Genomic DNA, 18,594 nt, shown 5'->3' with positions numbered 1-18,594 from the left:
TAATACCATCTGTAGCAATAAAATATTTTACACGGTTAAGTACTTAGATGAGATTTTCTTCCCTGGAAAGAAGCATTCTGCTATTAAAAGTCATTTGAAAACATCAGAGTGGTGCTTTAGCTAAAGACATTCATGAAAACAAAAATGTAAACAAGCTTCTTCGTCTGGGGTCACCAGAGGACATGCTGAGCTGCAGGCGGAACTCCTTTGTCCTACAGGCTTGGCTGGCAGTGTTTCCCACTGAGCAAAACTGGAGGTAGTGATGGAGTAGAGAAGAAATCAGAGAGAGCTAGCAGAACTTTTCACAACTGAAGTTGCCTACACCCCTTAATTTCCATTTAGTTACATATTCTAGCAATTAAGAAATTAAAATATAGTACAGCTGCCCCAAGAATATCAGGGAGCAGGGATGAGAGGAACTGTAGTTTAGCTTGGTGTTTAAATTACAGACACTAAGATTGCAAGTCGTTATGTTTATCAGGAAATGAAGAGTAATTACGACAAGAAACAGATCTGCCAAGCCCATGACTGACTTTAAAAATTAAAACGCAAGATGCCATTTTTCGGGTTAAAAATAGGCTTGCAGATGTTAGGGAGAGATAAATATATACTTACTAACTTAGTTCTGTAAGTGCCTCTTTATTCTCCCCTTGGAAGGAAATTTAAATTATATAATGACAAAATAAAAAAGGAGGAAAATCACGGGGCTCACTAATAGAATAGAAAATTCTTATTTATAGCTTTTCTATGTGGAATAAAAGAGCAGCTTTACAATTTAGGATAGAGCTGGTTTTAAGAAACATGACTTAGAGCTGGCAGCTAGGTTCACAACCAAAACATCAAGAAACATGAGTTAAGGGTTTTCCCATCAAATCTAATTCACTATTCATATGTGAATTTGTTATGGCCAGATGGTGGGGACCCCAAAAAACCACCATGGAGACCGAATCCCATATATAAAAGCAAAGAGCCTTTATTTTCAAGCTCTGAGCTTGGACTCTGTCTGATGCAGCAGTGAGAGCAGGGAGCTCAGAGCCCAGGCAGGGTGGGGTTTTACCATAGCAGAGGTTGGGGTGAGAGGATTTCCAGGGTTCAGGATCCTGATTGGCTGACATTTGTCTAGGGGTATAGGGAATGTTCAAAATGTCAGGTATTTCTTCTTAGATGCAGGCCTCCCCTGGGTGGGGTCAGCTTAAGGGTTTTCCTGGGTCCAGATATTGCCTGTCAGAAGCTGTGTCTGGGCCTCTAAGCCTGTCATGGCACCTGTGTGGTCAAGCTGTTTTGGGCGCCCCTACAAATCCAATATGAGAATTTATAAAATCAGAGTTAAGAAAACATTTTTTTTTCCAGATGCAGAGGTTCACAGCCAAGCACTGGGCCGGTGTGGGGGTGCGGTGGGGGTGAGGGGGTGGGGGTGGGGGGGGTGAGGGTGTGATAGACACAGTAGCAAAATGTGCCTCAGAGCAAGTGCCTCATGAGCTTGACATGTCACTACCGAAGAAAGAAAAATGAGTTTAGGTTCATATGACGTTAAAAATGCCATCTGTAACTTCCTAGGAATGTAGCTCGGTTGGCAGAGTGCTTTCCCGGCATGCACAAAGCCTCAGTTGGCTTCACCTTGCAGCAGCATAGAAACTAGGCCATGGCGGTACATGCCTGTAAAGCCAGCATTCAATGGGTCAGCAGGAGGGCAACGCTTAAGGGTATCCTCAGCTACACAGTGAGTTCAAAGTAAACCTGGGATAGATGAGACTCTAAAAAACAAACAAAAAAAACCATTCTCTTTTCTATAGCCTCTTGGTCTAAGACAGTTCAAGAACAGCCTAAACTGCTTCCACATTCCACCTATGAGATCTGGTTTTGATTTACCCTTAAACATCCTGAAGTCTCCATCTTGCCCTGTCTCTGTCCCCACAGCTCTTCTTATGGATCTTTAGGAATTCTAGGTTCCTATGGCCACCCTATCATCTTGGAAAGCAAATTTGTTTTGTATCTTCTAGTTTCTTTCATTATCCTTAAACAAAATCATTATACTGTTTAAAATGTCCACGTCCATGTCATGCCAAGTGCCCTCCTTCCCCTGTACCAGAGTCTAATCCTTTACTTCCAGTGCCCATGATCCTCTCCTCCTGCGTATCAAATCCCTTCAGCTCTACCCTTGAACTTCTGTTGCGTTGGCTTCTCCTGCTTCCAGTTTAACTTTGGTTACCCTATCTAGATGATTGTGGCATCTGTCTTGTTTTGTTAAGTGCTCAGCAGGCAAAATAATGCAAAATAATTCAATGTGCAGCAGCCAGAGCAGAGGCCTGGACGGAGAGGTACAAAGAGGACAGCAGTATGATTGTTCTGAGTGCCGACGGAGAAGGGTGTGGGTGGTAATAGAAATCTAGAAGGGTTGCAAAAGAGGGAAGAGTTCATTTTTAATCTAGTTTATATATGACACTGGCATTTTATCCAGTTTCTCAAACGAAGAAAGAATTATAAGAAAAAAAGAACAGAAGAAAAGCTCAGTCATCTCCCCTAAGCTTACCTGTTCACAGAACCAACTACACTTTGTAGAAACTGTAATAGAATGTCGTGGTGCCCTCAGCTTAAACTCAGAGGCCCTTTCTATTTGCTATTTCCAGGGTTTGTCTCTATGCCTGGAAAGCAAGCTAGCCTCCAAATTTGCTGAAGAACTAAGTATATGAATGTATATATCATAGAATTAACAGGAGTCATTTACTGTAGCTAGAATTTTAAGTATATTGGAGAATAAACTGCACTTGAGTAATTTCTCTGCTTAGAAACTTTTTTTTCTTTTTTTGGTTTTTCGAGACAGGGTTTCTCTGTGTAGCTTTGCACTTTTCCTGGAACTCACTCTGTAGCTCAGGCTGGCCTTGAACTCACAGAGATCCACCAGGCTCTGCCTCCCAAGTGCTGGGATTAAAAGTGTGCGCTACCACCACCCAGCATGCTTAGAAACTTCTAATGACTTTCCTTTGTGAGCGTTTCTCTACATTGCTATGATTGACACCTTGGACCAGGGATGCTCGTGGCTATAGGAAGGCATCGTATATGTCTTCCAGGATGCTGAGAAAAGCTATAAATGACTTTATTTTTGTCCAGTCTGAACAAATCTAGCACTTGAATTTGAAATGAGTCACAAAACTTACTCTAAGTATAAAATACTTTCCTCAAATATCTTTTTAGAATATGGCATGAAATTTTTAAAAAGCACCTTACCTTACTTGAGAGGAGGGAGGGGAAACTGGTCAGGATGTAAAATAAATGAGAACAAAATTAATTAATAAAAAAAGAGTGTCAGGTATAATACAGATAAATATTTTACGTACACATGTATGTATTCTATGCTCAAGACTGTTATAATTTTATCCATAACTTGATTTGTATTAACTGGAACTTTAATTATATTGCTCAGTGCTGTGAGTTGAATACAAAATGTTCCCTATAAACTTGTGGTTTTGTAAACTTGGTTCCCAACTGGGGATGCTTTGGAAGGCTGTAGAATCTTTAGGAGGGAGAGCCTGGTTAGAGGAAGCCCTGGACATTTCCATCTGCCCTCTTCTTCCTGGTTGTGGAGGCCACATGACACGTTGCCCTGCACTCCTTCCTCCACCTTCCCTGACAGGGTAGACTATATCTCTTAAAGTATATTTTAAAATAAATCCTTCCAGTTTGTTTTATCTTCTTAGATATTGGTCACATCGATTAAAAAAAAGTAATCAAGAAAAAAAGCACCTTACTTTATGAGTGAGGTATTCAAGTGTGTAAAACAAATACGGCAAATGTGTATGCTAACTTTTTTTCTTAAAATTTTGCAGACACAGTCAAGGAGAGAATGAGAAACGGACCATTGCATCGGTATCAGTTGATGGGATGAACATAACACTAACTAGGCCACTGAACTACACACACTTAGGAATTACTGTCACGCTCCCTGATGGAACTATGTTTGAAGCAAGGGCAGAGGTTGGAATTCTTACCAGAAATATCTTAATAAGAGGGTCTGATAATGTGGAATGGAATGACAAAATTCCATCATGTCCTGATGGATTTGACACAGGTATACTTAGCATCCATCATCTGTCAGTGATCATGCTAATTTTCAAGACTTGTTGCTTTATATTGAAGTGTATTATTCTATTTTCTACTTTAAAGCATACCATGTAGACATTAAGTATGGAAGTCTAGAAACATTGATGGCTTGAAAGTATCTGCAATGTAAGGATGAAAATGACCATTACTGATTCCAATTTGAAGAAATTAGTGTGCTTAGAATCCATTGATGAAGTCCCTTTCTAGTCTTGTGATTTCTTATTATATGTTTCTATTCTCAGGATCCTTTATTATGTGGTCTTGATGACTACAGAGTCATATGTCATCCAGAAGCTACATCACTTAGATTTACCAAGAAAATGCAGAATACAGTACTTGGTGTTTTATTTAGCAAACCTTTAATGATTCTTTACCTCTTTTCCAAGCTCTGTATTATATGTAAGGGTAGTTTCATTGTAGATAGATATTGTAGTGAGTAGTTCATGGACATTGCTGACTAGATGGAAAAGTGGATATATGAGAAGATAAGGAAATATGGGTGTAAATATATAGGTCTATAACTTTTAAGATAGGCTAGGGCAGTGCGAATGCCTTTGAAAGTTTGGCCTGAATCATTCTTTGCATGAGGTTCTAGCCTGTGCACTGTAGGATGTTTGACAATAGTTCTGACCTGTACCAATCAAATATTAGTAACATTCCTATCACTGCGTCAGCTAAAAATGGTTTCCAGATGTTGTGAAAGTATTCTCTGGAAACAAAATTATCCCTAGTTACAAGCCACAGAACTACACTTATGCCCCATAATATCCATGGTTTTCAATAACAAAGGATACTTCCTATTTGTGCTCCATCTGTCTGGTCTAATATGGGTCAAAAGGAGTTCCTTTTCATTATAATCATTTCAGAATTCAGACAGATGTAGGCTTTGTCTCAATATGGGCTTTCATCATCTCAAAAGCAAACTTGAGATGACTAAAGAGGCAAGCCACCAATTAATTGGTTAGATTCTGAAATGTTGTATATTGTTTCTGTTTCTGTGCCATTGGCCAGAAATAAGTCAACAACTATAATGAAGTTCAAGGGGATGAGTTAGTGAAAGGCCCTGTACACACAGCAGAGAATTATTGGATATTGATGCATCTTAATGATGTGTTTATACTGTAAAGCAGAATGTCTTTTGACAAGTTATCTCTTAATATTTTTGTAGTCATTAGTAAGTGATGATATAATAACAGACACAAGTTAGTTAATAGCTTTTTCTTCAAAGGTAAGCATCAGTTCTTTGGATTTTATGTTAAATGACCTATTTTCTGATGCCATTTTATCTACATCAAGTCTCGCTGTAGATATGAAAGTAAGTCTCAAGCTGTTTAAAATGAGAATACTTCCTGTTATGCAAAATGGGCTGTCAGAATCTAGTGCTATACAAGCATAATTTTGTATTATGTTAATTCCCAATTTGAAGATGAAGCTTCAGAAACAATAAACAAAATATAATTATCATTATTCACTCAACCATTCAAATGTTATTAATACTATCTCTAAAAGATGCTTTAGAATATGCAAAGATGAATAAGACAGAGCACTTTCTTATTATCTAGAAAAAAATGATATGAATATGTAATAATTATGTTCCAGAATGAGGTTAAAATTATATGTAAATGAAGAGATATGAAATGAGTATAAGGAAATTTTTAACAAGAATATTGTTGTAAGGTCTTGAATAATGCATTAAAATATTTTTAAAGGAGAATTTGCTACACAGACATGCCTTCAAGGAAAGTTTGGAGAAGAAATAGGAAGTGACCAATTTGGAGGCTGTATTATGTTGCATGCTCCTTTATCTGGGGCTAACATGGTAACTGGAAGAATAGAATATGTAGAGGTAAGGACCATTGTTAAATCACCAAAGTGTCGTACAGTTAATGTGTATTGAGCTCCTACTGTTTGCCATACCCTACTTCCAATATGATAGTAGACAGTTATTGAACAATTTTAATAGGCCAATTATTTGATCATTCCAAATATTTGTTTCTTTATTTTTAAAAGGAATAAATCAGATCTGGCTACATACACAATTCAAAACCTAATAATGGCTTCATATTACATCTAAAACATAAAATGCAATTCCTTTTCATGGGAACCATAGGACCTGAATTCCAGCTGTTCATGATTTTGTCACCTGTGACTTGTTCAAGTCAGCTTAGCCATGTGGGCCTCTTTCTGTAACTATGTCAAGCACATTTCTGACTATGTTCACTGCCCTTGTTCTTTGTTCAGTTTTAAATGCTCATTCATCAAAGCTTGCATACTCCACACTTATTTCCACTGGGTTTCTTCTCAATGTTACTTCATAAGAAAGCCCTCTTCTTACCATGTTCAGTTAAAATTTCTACCCAAATTCTTCTTCACCTTTATTTACTGAAACTCTAATATTTTAAGGATTTCAGAATTTTCTTCATGTCTTTTTAATAATCAGACTTAATAATAGTCAAGACTTATCAGTTACTATCAAGTACTCAGTGAAGAAAGGAGTAGGGAAGAGATTAAATACACAATATCAAAATCCATAAACCCATTCTGGGCACCCCTAGATAGCACTGATAGTGGCAGAGTCAACACTTCCATTTTGTCATAGTCTTTTCTTAAGATAAATTACACATGTGACATCTGAGATATGAACTGATTGAGAATTCCAGGATTGAGTTGTATATTAAGAATTAATGAAGTTAATTTTATAGAAAGAAAATAAAAATAAATAGCTGTTTTGATATTTTCTTTCCTTAGACAACTGGCTTATGTTAAATCATACATGTGAGCATCTTGTATCTTAGATCATAGATAATTAGATAATATGGATAAATAATCATAGATAATTAGATCACAGACTTGAAAGGACACAGAGCTGAATGGTTACTAACTAACTGCGCCTGACCTGGATTCGTTCCCACTTGGATTGCATCAAGCTTTGCAAATGTGACAAGGTGCTCGGACTATTTACAGTTTCTTCATCTGCGAGATGAAGTAAATGGTGACCTCCTATGATTATGGTAAACTCTGTGACCTTGCATATAAAACAATACAGTGTCTGGCACTGTAAGTATCCCAAAGTGTTTCTTATACACAGAAAACAAAGGATCAGGCAAGAAAAGGCATAGAACTTTGTTTTGTTAAAGAGAAAAGTTCAGTAGTAGAGAGTTTTATTTTATTAAACAAAAGTTTAGTTGTAGAGAGGAGGTATAACACAAAAGAATCAAGGATTGGTTTGGGCACATAGTAAAGAGCAAAACTACCTTGCAACAATAGGTTTGCTTATTCCATTTATGTGCTCCCTCATTCATTCGTGCCCTAACAATTATTGTCGTATTGTTTTGTATTATATAACAGATTATATTTATAATAAAATACTATTCTCAAATAATGACATGAATAATGTGGAAGATAGTAATATAAATATATGCGTACCTTAATTTGAAATTGGAGATTATTTTGAAACAGGAAATTACTGAACAGTTCTGATTTCTGGCCTGACAGGTGTTCCATGCTGGCCAAGCTTTCCGTTTGGGACGATACCCAATACATTGGCACCTACTTGGAGATTTACAGTTCAAGTCTTATGTAAGAGGCTGTGCGATTCATCAAGCATACAACAGAGCTGTTACAATCCACAATACACATCACCTTCTTGTTGAGAGGAATATTATATATGATATAAAAGGAGGAGCATTTTTCATAGAAGATGGTATTGAACATGGCAATATTCTACAGTATAATTTGGCCATCTTTGTACAACAAAGTACTAGTCTACTGAATGATGACGTGACTCCAGCTGCATTCTGGGTAACCAACCCTAACAACACCATACAACACAATGTGGCTGCTGGTGGCACTCACTTTGGCTTTTGGTACAGAATGAATGACCACCCTGATGGCCCATCCTATGACCGAAACATTTGCCAAAAAAGAGTTCCTCTTGGAGAATTCTTTAACAATACTGTTCATTCTCAAGGGTGGTTTGGACTGTGGATTTTTGAAGAATATTTCCCCATGCAAACGGGATCTTGTACTTCTACAGTCCCAGTGCCTGCTATCTTTAATTCACTCACTGTCTGGAATTGCCAAAAAGGAGCTGAATGGGTCAATGGAGGGGCCCTGCAGTTCCACAACTTTGTGATGGTGAATAATTATGAGGCTGGAATTGAGACCAAGAGGATCCTGGCTTCTTATGTTGGGGGATGGGGAGAAGCCAGTGGAGCTGTGATTAAAAATGCCAAAATTGTTGGTCATCTTGATGAACTGGGAATGGGGCCTGCATTTTGCACTTCAAAAGGCCTGGTTCTCCCATTTAGTCAAGGCCTGACTGTGTCATCTGTGCACTTTATGAATTTTGACCGTCACGACTGTGTGGCTTTGGGAGTAACATCAATCACTGGGGTTTGTAATGACAGATGTGGAGGCTGGAGTACAAAGTTTGTCGACATCCAGTATTTTCATGCACCAAATAAGGCTGGCTTTCGATGGGAACATGAAGCAGTACTGATTGACGTTGATGGTTCACTTACAGGTAATATTATTCTTCACTCTGTGATGAAAGTACATCAGAACTATACTTAATTAAGTTTATGTGAAGTTGAATGGTTAAGGCTGATTCACCAGGATCACACATTGTAGCCCAGCAGTAAACTATGCTACTGACTTGAAAATTACAGGAAACACGAGGCTCTGATGAAATATTCTTTTTTGAAAAAGATCCTAACTGTCAGAAGCATCCTACAAACATGTCCCTTTTCTCTTCCATTTGCAGTTTGATTATGAATTAATGGCAGTTTTATGGAACATTCGTGGGGACACTGCTCACTGCCATTTCAATGCTAGAACTCCATTATCTGCCTTCATTTTTCATTCAGAGAAAAATTGTTTTCTTCATTCCCAAGTCTGGACTCAGCCACACTCCATGCAAATAGATATAAATTCAAACTCCATTTTCAAATCATGCAGTCAGAATATAACCTGATTAGAATACTTTTTAAAAGAAGTGGCAGCCTGCTGTCAACTCCTTTTTAGTTTAAATTCTAAATTTGCATTTTTTAAAAAAATATGTTAAATGGACAAGAATTATGGAAGAGGATATAATGTAGCTGTTATTTTCTAGTTCCAACTCTGTCATGTATTTTTTTGTTTTTGATGGTGGATAAGCGTATAAAAATATATTTGATAAGGAAAGTATAAAACTCAATGTAAAACTCCATAGTTTCAGAGTGGCGACTCTAACTGTATCAAAGTTTATTGAGATGTATGAACTTTAGATCTGGTTAAGGTCAGTGTGTGATGACTTTTATTTGCAAGTTTTTTTTACAATAAAGTTTATTAAATTATTAAATAAAATGTTAAACCTAGAAAAATCAATATTTATCATAGGGTTTGTTCTATAATTTTAAGTAACATAAGTCCCAATATGTCATATTTTCTATATATATTCATGATTTCCAAAGGTTTTCATCTTTACAAATTGGTAATAATAGACCTGTCTAAACAGGATAGGAAGTATGTGTGAGTGTGTTACCTAATACCTAATAAGAATCAACTGACAGATAAGCCTAGAGATAGTAGTGACTGAGTTCTGAAAGTTTCCTTGAAAGACGAAATAACATTCTTTTCAGTGTTCACATGGTCCGAGTTCTGTCTCCCTTTCTAACTGTGGTTTTCAGGAGGGAGGCTATTGTAGTGGTTCTGTCAATAGTTATGTATAACTTTTATCCACTAATTTAGTGCAGGTTTGAAAGATTAGTTACTTTACCACATGGGCCTATGGAGATCAATTATCTTGCTTAGTGTCTGGGAGGCATGGTTCTTAGTCCCCTTGGTCCTTCCTAAGAATGTGTTTCCTTTCTAATGATTATTTAGCCATGTGGGGCTATCTCTAGTAACTGATTATGTATTTGTTTAAAAGCACATGATATATGAGCAGACTTCTCAGATTCAAATCATTTTGTGAATCCTGAATCAAGTCACCTGGGCTACTTCCCATCCCTTACTTTGACTCTTGTGGATGCTTCAGGTCTTGTGTTTCGAACACATTTGTGGTGAGTCCCTTGACAGAAAAGTCTGCCGTGAAACCTATGCATCCTTGTCTCTTGAAAACAGAAACCACTACCAAGGTTTCTGGAATTTACTGGTAATATTGTGGTCACAGGATCTATGCGTTGTAGATCAGTTTTATTAATTTTCTTACATAAAACTGCAATCATGCCGCTTCTGTTTCTTTCCCAGGGCACAGAGGGCACACTGTCATTCCACATAGCTTCCTACTAGACCCTTCACATTGCACTCAAGAGGCTGCATGGAGCATTGGTTTTCCTGGATCTGTCTGTGATGCCTCAGTCAGTTTTCACCGTTTAGCATTCAACAAGCCTACTCCAGTATCTTTACTTGAAAAAGATGTGGTTCTCTCAGACTCTTTTGGTAAGCAAATTGGAACAGTTAAACGACTGATTTCAATGTTTTCCTAAGTGTTTGTCATCATCTTCTTCATGGTGTTCTGAACATTGCAAAGAGCACACTTACACCAGTCAGATTCCAGGCAGGAGACCAGCTACTCAAAGTGAGCGCTGGAGGGACAATAAGTAGATATATGATAGTCTGTTGACTGAGGAACCACCAGACAATATTATGCCAAAGAGCAGGAAAGTTACTGTAGCCATTGGAGCAAGGCAATAAAGACAGATATATCAATCTGAAGGCAAGTTTTTGTTATGCTTACTGAATGAGATGGGATGCGTTGAGCATTTCTTAGGTCAATAGATGTATACGAAGTGTCATGGACTGTAGATTTGTAGCCGTAATAATACTGTCCTTAGCACACCTGCAGTACTTGGCATCATTACCTGACTAGGTTGTATTAATTTATTATTATTCACAATCCATATGCAATTTTTTTCAGCCAAAAAGAAAGCTAAATGGGGATGTGATCATAATCTTGCTTTTCATATGTCATAAATCTTTGGTTGTTTCACTGACCTCTGCAGTTCCTTACAGTGTGTTATGCTGTCACTCATCTTTCCATTATAACAAAAGTCTGAGAAAATAATTCACTTGTATGGAGCAAGATTTATCTTGGCTCAGTTTTGGAAGTTTCAGTCTGTGATCAGCAGGCCCAGCTGCTTTTGAGCCTGAGACCAGAAAGTGCATCCTGGTGAGGAACACATAGTGGAACAAAGCTATTGAATCACTGTCTCCCATTCCCTTTTGAGGGCCTGCTCTTGATGACCCAAATACTTCCTATGAGGTTGCACCTTTTCAAAGTTCTATTGCTTTTCAATAACACCAACCTGGGGACTATACCTTCAACACATTGGCCTATGGAGGACAATTTTCTTGTTTAGTGTCTGAGAGACAAGGTTCTTAGTTCTCTTAGTCCTTACTAAGGGTTTTTTCTCTCTTTAATGATCATCGAGCCAGTATGGGGCTTTCTATAAGCATATCTTTTCTCACACCTTAGCTAGCTTACCTTGAGTGACTCAAATCTTCACACTTATCTATCTCTTAGTATACCTATCCATTTATCCATCTATTTAGAAATTACTAATATTCTATGACTTCCAATGGATTGTATTCTGATAAACCTGTTCCTAGTTGAAAATGTAGTAAAGTTGAAAATGCTCTACTACACATAATTTGCTAAACAGGACAGCTCAGTCTAGCTTACTTTATCCATGCTCAGACACTTGCATCTTCCTCTAGTTCAGAAAAGTCATCTAACACAAAGTCTGTTTTATAATAATGGCTTGAATGTCTAATGTAATCAATTGGATAGTAAGTTATTGCTATTTTATGACATACCAATGTAGACTAAAAATAACTCATTAAGTTGAACCATCATAAATTATATCTTATCTGTATAAAATAAATATCTGTTTATAATGAAAGAGCTTTCTTTTCCACATCCTGTTATGATAGACTGAAGATTCTCATAATGGGTGAAAGCCTGTGAGAATCAAGGATTTTCTAAACAAAAATCTTTATAATATTTACAAATGTTATTCTTTACATTTTCTAGGTAAAGTCAAATGATGCAGCATTTTGATAACTAAATCTGTACCTGTGAATGCCGATTCCAAACACATAAGGAATTATGACTATAGAAAGGAATCAAATACACTTGCCTGTCTTTTTATGTTATCAATATTCAACATTATTCTTCAACACTTTGCAAATAATTACAAAATGGCACTTTAATATGTTCTCAGTATTTCCAAATACCCCAACGATAAGGTGACTGATAATTTGAAACAAAAACCAGGTATTTCAATAGTAGCCTATTCCATTTGAAATCTTCATAACATGAATATACAAGCAATATGCTAACTGCTAAAAGTACCTATGAGTAGTCTAATTAATCCACACTGACATATTGCAATATTGTTATTCCTTATCCATAAGATCCTCTCAAAATATTCCTTGCAAAAATTCCAAGTTCTTCCCTTGTTTCAAACAGAAAGCTACACTCTACACGTATTTTACTGTGTATTTTGAAACTGGATAAATACCTGTGACCCACTCCTGGACTCACTTTGAGACTGAGCAAAGATTCAATCTATCACCTACCTTTAGAGTTCCCTTTCTAGATGGTGGGTTATGCAAGTACGGGGTTTTGAAATGTCCACTGTTCCTTCCCTCTCAGTTAAGTGGCTTTTGCTCTTTGAATTGGTAAGGGTCTAGAAAGTAAGAAAGAAGTGGTAAATTATTCAAGTAACGTAGGTTAGACTTCTGTCCCCAGACCTCATATAGAAATGTTTATTTCTAGATGGAGTATATAGTAGCAGATATCACCTTAGTATGATTTCTAAAAATCTATGACCATGCTGGTCATGAAGTGAGGAACGACAGAGAAAGCCAGAATCAGGATGTGCTAATGAGAAGTAGGCTGACTCATAGAAACCATGCTCTTCCCTGGGTGACACAGGGCACCACCAAGGCTCCACAATCCCCCCAGAGAGATAATTACAGGAACGGACTTACTTTCGTCTTCCTTCCTTGTCTGTCCCGGCACAACGAGAAGACAGAATTTTGTATTTTCTCTTGTTCAAAAGCAGAGGCATTTCATGAAGGTGGAGATTATGGTTGCTGCTTATTTTATGTTCTCCTACAGGCACTAGTATCATTCCCTTTCAGAAGAAACGGCTAACCCATATGTCTGGGTGGATGGCTCTGATTCCAAACGCAAATCACATTAACTGGTATTTTAAAGGTGTGGAACACTTAACCAACATATCATACACATCAACGTTTTATGGATTTAAGGTAAATAAAGAGATTTATTTAAATGTATTTATTTAAATTTAAGCTACAAAGAACAAAACAGCAGCCTACCTGTCATTCTCACACACCCATGTTTTTTTTCTTCCCTTTTCTGGGTGTGTATGCATGTGTATGTGAGTTTACGTATGTGTGGTATATGTGCATATGTATATACAGATGGCAGCATCTGTGTCTTTATTGGTCTCTACCTTATTCCCTTGAGATAGGTGATCACCCTTGAGATAGGCTATCTTATTTAGTCTGTGGAGCTAGCCCTGAGGCCAGAAGGCCCCAGCAATCCTCCAGTCTGCAGGCTTACACACTGGCACCATGAGTCACACTTGGGGTTTATATGGGGCCTTGGAATGGAGTTCAAGTAATCCTGCTTCCACACCAAGCACTCTCATTCATTGAACCATTTCATTCACCTTAGTCAGCCATTTCTCAACACGGAATGCTCTTATTTCACAAGTCAATCTTTTAAAGCCTCATGATGCTCCCTGTAGGACCCATTCACTCTAAATCTAAGAAGGAGGCAGGTTTTGGCATGTTCTCATATTATGCTTTTGCCTGCCTGCCTTTGTCCTTATTACTGAGGTAATAACTTACACTTATTGAGACCCAAGTATCAGTTAAGGGTTTATTTGTATCATGAACTCAATAGAGAAAATTATTTGCAGAATACAGTATTTGTATTTCCACCACATATCTCTATCATCATATTTTCAAATATTGACAATCTTTGAAGAGAAATAAAAGTTTGCAGAGAGAGTAGGCACTCCATACTCTGACCTCAGTTCTCCAGTGTTCAGTAATTGCAATCAGCATCTTGCAGTGATTCCTCCTATGTTCTTCTACTGATGCTACATATTTGTGTGGCCCAGAAACCACATCTAGCATTGTTTTTTAAATTTTAAGGTATCATAGAAAAGGCACATATCTTAAAAACATATGTGTGTGAAACATCCACATCCATGTGTACATGTGAGTGGAGAACCTGTACATGTGTATGGAGAGAGAAAAAAAGAATAAGAAAGAGAAAGAAGAGAGATCCTCTTCTTTCCTTGATGGTGGAGCTAGCATTGTTGACAGAGACCTGCAACAAGTCAAATACATAAATGCCAATTGAAAGGTAAACCAGTGATTGTAACACTACACGGGCATGCACAACATTAAAATTAAGTCGTAATATGCAACATATTTCTAGATAAATCAAGCCATACTCTTCTGCAACTATCTTAGGAAGAAGACTATGTCATTATATCACATAACTTCACTCAAAACCCTGATGTGTTTAACGTGGTTGATATGAGGAATGGCTCCTCAAACCCACTGAACTGGAATACTAGCAAGAATGGAGACTGGCATCTTGAAGCAAATACCAGCACTCTCTATTACTTGGGTATGTATTCACTACGCAGAGTGTTTTTTTTAACCTAAGGATAAGAACAATTTTCTAATAGAAATATGTGATATACAGTACCCTGTATTATCAGAACCTAGTAAATATTTTTTGAATAAAAATACTAGACATAAAATTTGTGTTGGAAAAGGCCTTTAATTTAAAAGCTTGTGTTTTAGTTTTGAAGATAATACTTGTATAATTCCACAAGGTCCTGATTACTTTATTTCACAGAATTAGAGGTAGTTAATATAATGGCAGCTGGTATACATTCCATGAATATTAAAAAATAGTTTTAGAAAATAAAAGTATTTAAGAATAAAATTAAAGCTAGGCAGTGGTGGTACACACTGTTAATAACAGCACTCAGGAGGCAGAGAGAGGCAGGCAAGTCTGAGTTTGAGGCCAGCCTGGTCTACAGAGAGAGAGTTCCAGGACAGCCTGGGCAACACAGAAATATCCTGTCTCCAAAAACCAAAAATCAAAAGGCAAAAAAAAAAGAATAAAATAAAACTCATTTTAAAGCACTCTTATTTTATTTTATGTGCATGTGTGTATGTTCATTTTTACGGTTTGCTTGCAAGTGTGTATGTGTTCTTTGTGGTTTCCTTATGCTCATGGAGGCCAGAGAGGGGCATCAGATCCCTAGAACAGTAGTTACAGACAGTTGTGAGCTGGCATGTGGGTTCTGGGAATAAATCTGGGTCCTCTGGAAGAGTAATTCATGTTCTTAACAGCTGCACTATCTCTCTCACCCCTTCAGGCATTCATTTTTATTAAGATATTTTCATTCTCCTCAATATTTCATCTCTCAAAATGATACCTATTTTGTTGAAGTTTCTCAATGTCTACTTCCTGTTTATGAGTGAGTGATATTTCTAAAATGCGATCTATGCTAAATATGCTATATGTTGTATAGATTTAAGTACTGTAATCATTACGTTAATATGTTCATTTAAGCCATTTTACTTCAGTGTCAGGGAGAAGTGACCTTCCTCAGAGCCAGCCCATTCCTGGGACACTTGATCCTGATGTGAAAGATGTGATCATTAATTTCCAAGCTTACTGCTGTGTTCTCCAAGACTGCTTTCCTGTTCATCCACCATCAAGAAAACCAATTCCCAGGAAACGACCAGCCACTTACAAGTACATAGGTCTTCTTCAGCTAACAGCTTTGATGTCTCTTGTTCAATCTTCTTTTATAAATCTCTCCTGGGTGAGATGAAACTACCTTCCTCCTGCCCAATGACTTTCAGTTCACAAAACACATTCATATCCATACTTTCCTCATTTTATAATCTACTCCCACTCCCCATGAAAAAATGGAGAAAGCTCATAAAAATTGGGTGCAAAAGTTGCTGACAGTCTTATATTAGCAGAGAGTTAATTTGGATTGTGAGAGCTGTCCCAAGTCCTTTATTACACAGGTGGGAATGATCAAGTCCAGTGACATACGAGAGTTGGATGAGTTCTCTGAACTGGCTCATCACATGTCCAGTCTAGCATCAGAAGCTAAGTGTCTTCATTATTACCAAGTTGTCTTGGGTGGCGTCCATTTTGATGGATATCATGTCAAACTCATAAGAGAACTTTTAATTTTTTTCAAGTATTGATTTCAAATTTTAATTCTTCTAGTTAAAAATTTTTTCCTTCTAGCTTATCAGATTTTACAGGTCTCTACTTTTTTTTTTTTTTAACTATATGAATCATCACATTAGCAAGTAGTTTCTAGAAGGCACAATTACAAAGATGGTCAAGGCCCTTTCTTCCCAGTGTGCTTTCCATGTTTCTTTCAGTTTGATGTAGCCTTCATTCTGGGTGCAAACCTATCACCCCAAAACCTTACACTGCTGCTGCCCAGAACACAACCTCAATTTATCCTTGGCAAGTATAAGATCATTCTTCCCTCCCTTCCATTCACAGGGTCAACTCAAATATGTTCTCAAAGTGTACTCAGTGAAATAGCACCATTTGCCAGGGGCCGTTAAACAGATACAGGATGCCCTGATTTTCAAGGTCCTATGGCCAAATCTTATAAGAAAATGGAATAACTGGTATATCTTGAATGAAATTAAATTAGTTTAGTTAAATTGGCATATGTCATAATAAGGATTTGATGTGAAGAAAAGTGTTCAAAATTTTAAAAGTAATATTGTTCAATAAAAAGTACATAGTTTGTATATGTTTTATGAATACTACTAATTGTACATATTAACTTGGCTAGTTAGTAAAATTATTAAATATCTAATTCACATTCTACCATTTGCAAGACATCTAATAAAATACTGTGCCTTAAGGAAGTGCTCATTAAATGCATAGAGGTGCCAATTAATGGAAACATTACTTTTCTTTTCAGTTTATGGTCAAATGAGTCTTTTTGGCAATCATCCCCAGAGAACAATTATACTGTACCCTACCCGGGAGCAAATGTGGTTATTCCTGAAGGTAAACACACCAAGTTTTATACATAAGTAAAATGTTAGCGTTTGGATAACATTAATGGTTTGGTGGAGCAAATGTGCCAGGAGTTGTCTTTGTCTTTAAGCACTGCACGCTGGGGAAGAGTAACTGTAAAGAGAAGTGTTTCAGGCATGAAGCACAATCTTCACGTTTTCTGTGTCTGATGACATTAGCTGGGTGTGGTGGCGTTGCCTGGTTTCCCTGAGACTCAAAACCAAGAAAGGAGTTTTGCTTCATCACAGGCGTTCAAGGCCAGTTTCAGAAACGTAACCACACTGCTTCAAAACACTCACAACAGCTACAAAACAACAAGCCTATACATTCTGTGAGATACAGGAATCATGTGGGAAGAAATCACGGACTTCAAAAACAAGGCTCCGGAGTGAGCTTGTCAGTATTTTGTCATGAGCCTCACGGTGTGGGTTGTGTTACGTTTCTTATTGTTTTTTAGGATCATGGATTGTAGCTGACATAGATATTCCCCCAGTGGAAAAGCTCATTATATGGGGAGTTCTAGAAATGGAAGACAGATCTGAGGTGGGATCTGCAGCCCCTTCTTACAGAAGAGTTGTTTTGAATGCCACCTACATATCAGTGCAGGTAGGAGAGAGGTCTTATCATTTATACTATTAATCTTATTAATTTCTGACAGGAAAATTTAAGGAATTGGTATTTAGTATGTACACACACACAGAGATAGATAGATAGATAGATAGATAGATAGATAGATAGATAGATAGATAGATAGAGAGAGAGAGCTGTTGTAGCCCAGAAAATGCAAGCATCACATACCTACAATGTATTTCTGCTCTCTTTTAAATTATGCCTTCTTCTTCTTTTACTGGGATAATATCAGCATACACTTGAGTGTATCCTTGTTCCTGTTTCAGTTTTACTTAAAATATTTGTTTTGGTATTATATAAAGTTTAACTATGAGTTCACACCGACAAATAACAAAACCTTAGGTGTTCTGGAGAGAAAAATGAAAAGATTTTCACTATTGTTGTAAGAAAACTAACAATATTTCTTAAGAATGAATGGATATAGATGGGATTATGAAGACAAGAGCAATCAATGGACTGCTTCAGTTGCTTGGAAGAGTCATTACATTCTTCTGTAACCCTCAGGTGGTCCTGAGCTTGTAACAGCTTAATCAGCTTGTTTTGTCATTCTATTGCTATTTATGAGAAAGGAATGACTAAACAAGAAAGCTATTAAGGCTTTATTTTGAAGAGCATTTATTGCACAAACAAACTTCTCTGATGAGATTTGAGAGCTGAACTAACAGTCCATGGGTAGAGAGATATAAATGTAGATAGTGGTCTGATACTATGTCCATTTAGATGCATAATAGTAGTAAGTTCACCCCTTAGGC

General features: G+C 37.2%; 1 protein-coding gene across 1 annotated transcript in view; it reads left to right on the top strand.

The window, feature by feature from the left end:
- Positions 1-18,594, top strand: part of Pkhd1l1 (PKHD1 like 1) — a 166,857-nt gene that overhangs the window by 81,330 nt on the left and 66,933 nt on the right. The window contains exons 47-55 of the mRNA XM_059247025.1: positions 3,825-4,066; positions 5,808-5,944; positions 7,594-8,623; positions 10,330-10,521; positions 13,208-13,359; positions 14,599-14,758; positions 15,733-15,904; positions 17,115-17,203; positions 17,670-17,818. Of these exons, the coding sequence (XP_059103008.1) occupies positions 3,825-4,066; positions 5,808-5,944; positions 7,594-8,623; positions 10,330-10,521; positions 13,208-13,359; positions 14,599-14,758; positions 15,733-15,904; positions 17,115-17,203; positions 17,670-17,818 (2,323 nt within the window). The remainder of the gene's footprint in view (positions 1-3,824; positions 4,067-5,807; positions 5,945-7,593; positions 8,624-10,329; positions 10,522-13,207; positions 13,360-14,598; positions 14,759-15,732; positions 15,905-17,114; positions 17,204-17,669; positions 17,819-18,594) is intronic.

The sequence above is a fragment of the Peromyscus eremicus genome, chromosome 20 (genome assembly GCF_949786415.1).
Source record: "Peromyscus eremicus chromosome 20, PerEre_H2_v1, whole genome shotgun sequence".
Classification (NCBI taxonomy): Eukaryota; Metazoa; Chordata; class Mammalia; order Rodentia; family Cricetidae; genus Peromyscus; species Peromyscus eremicus.
This window is presented reverse-complemented; position numbering and strand designations above follow the sequence as displayed.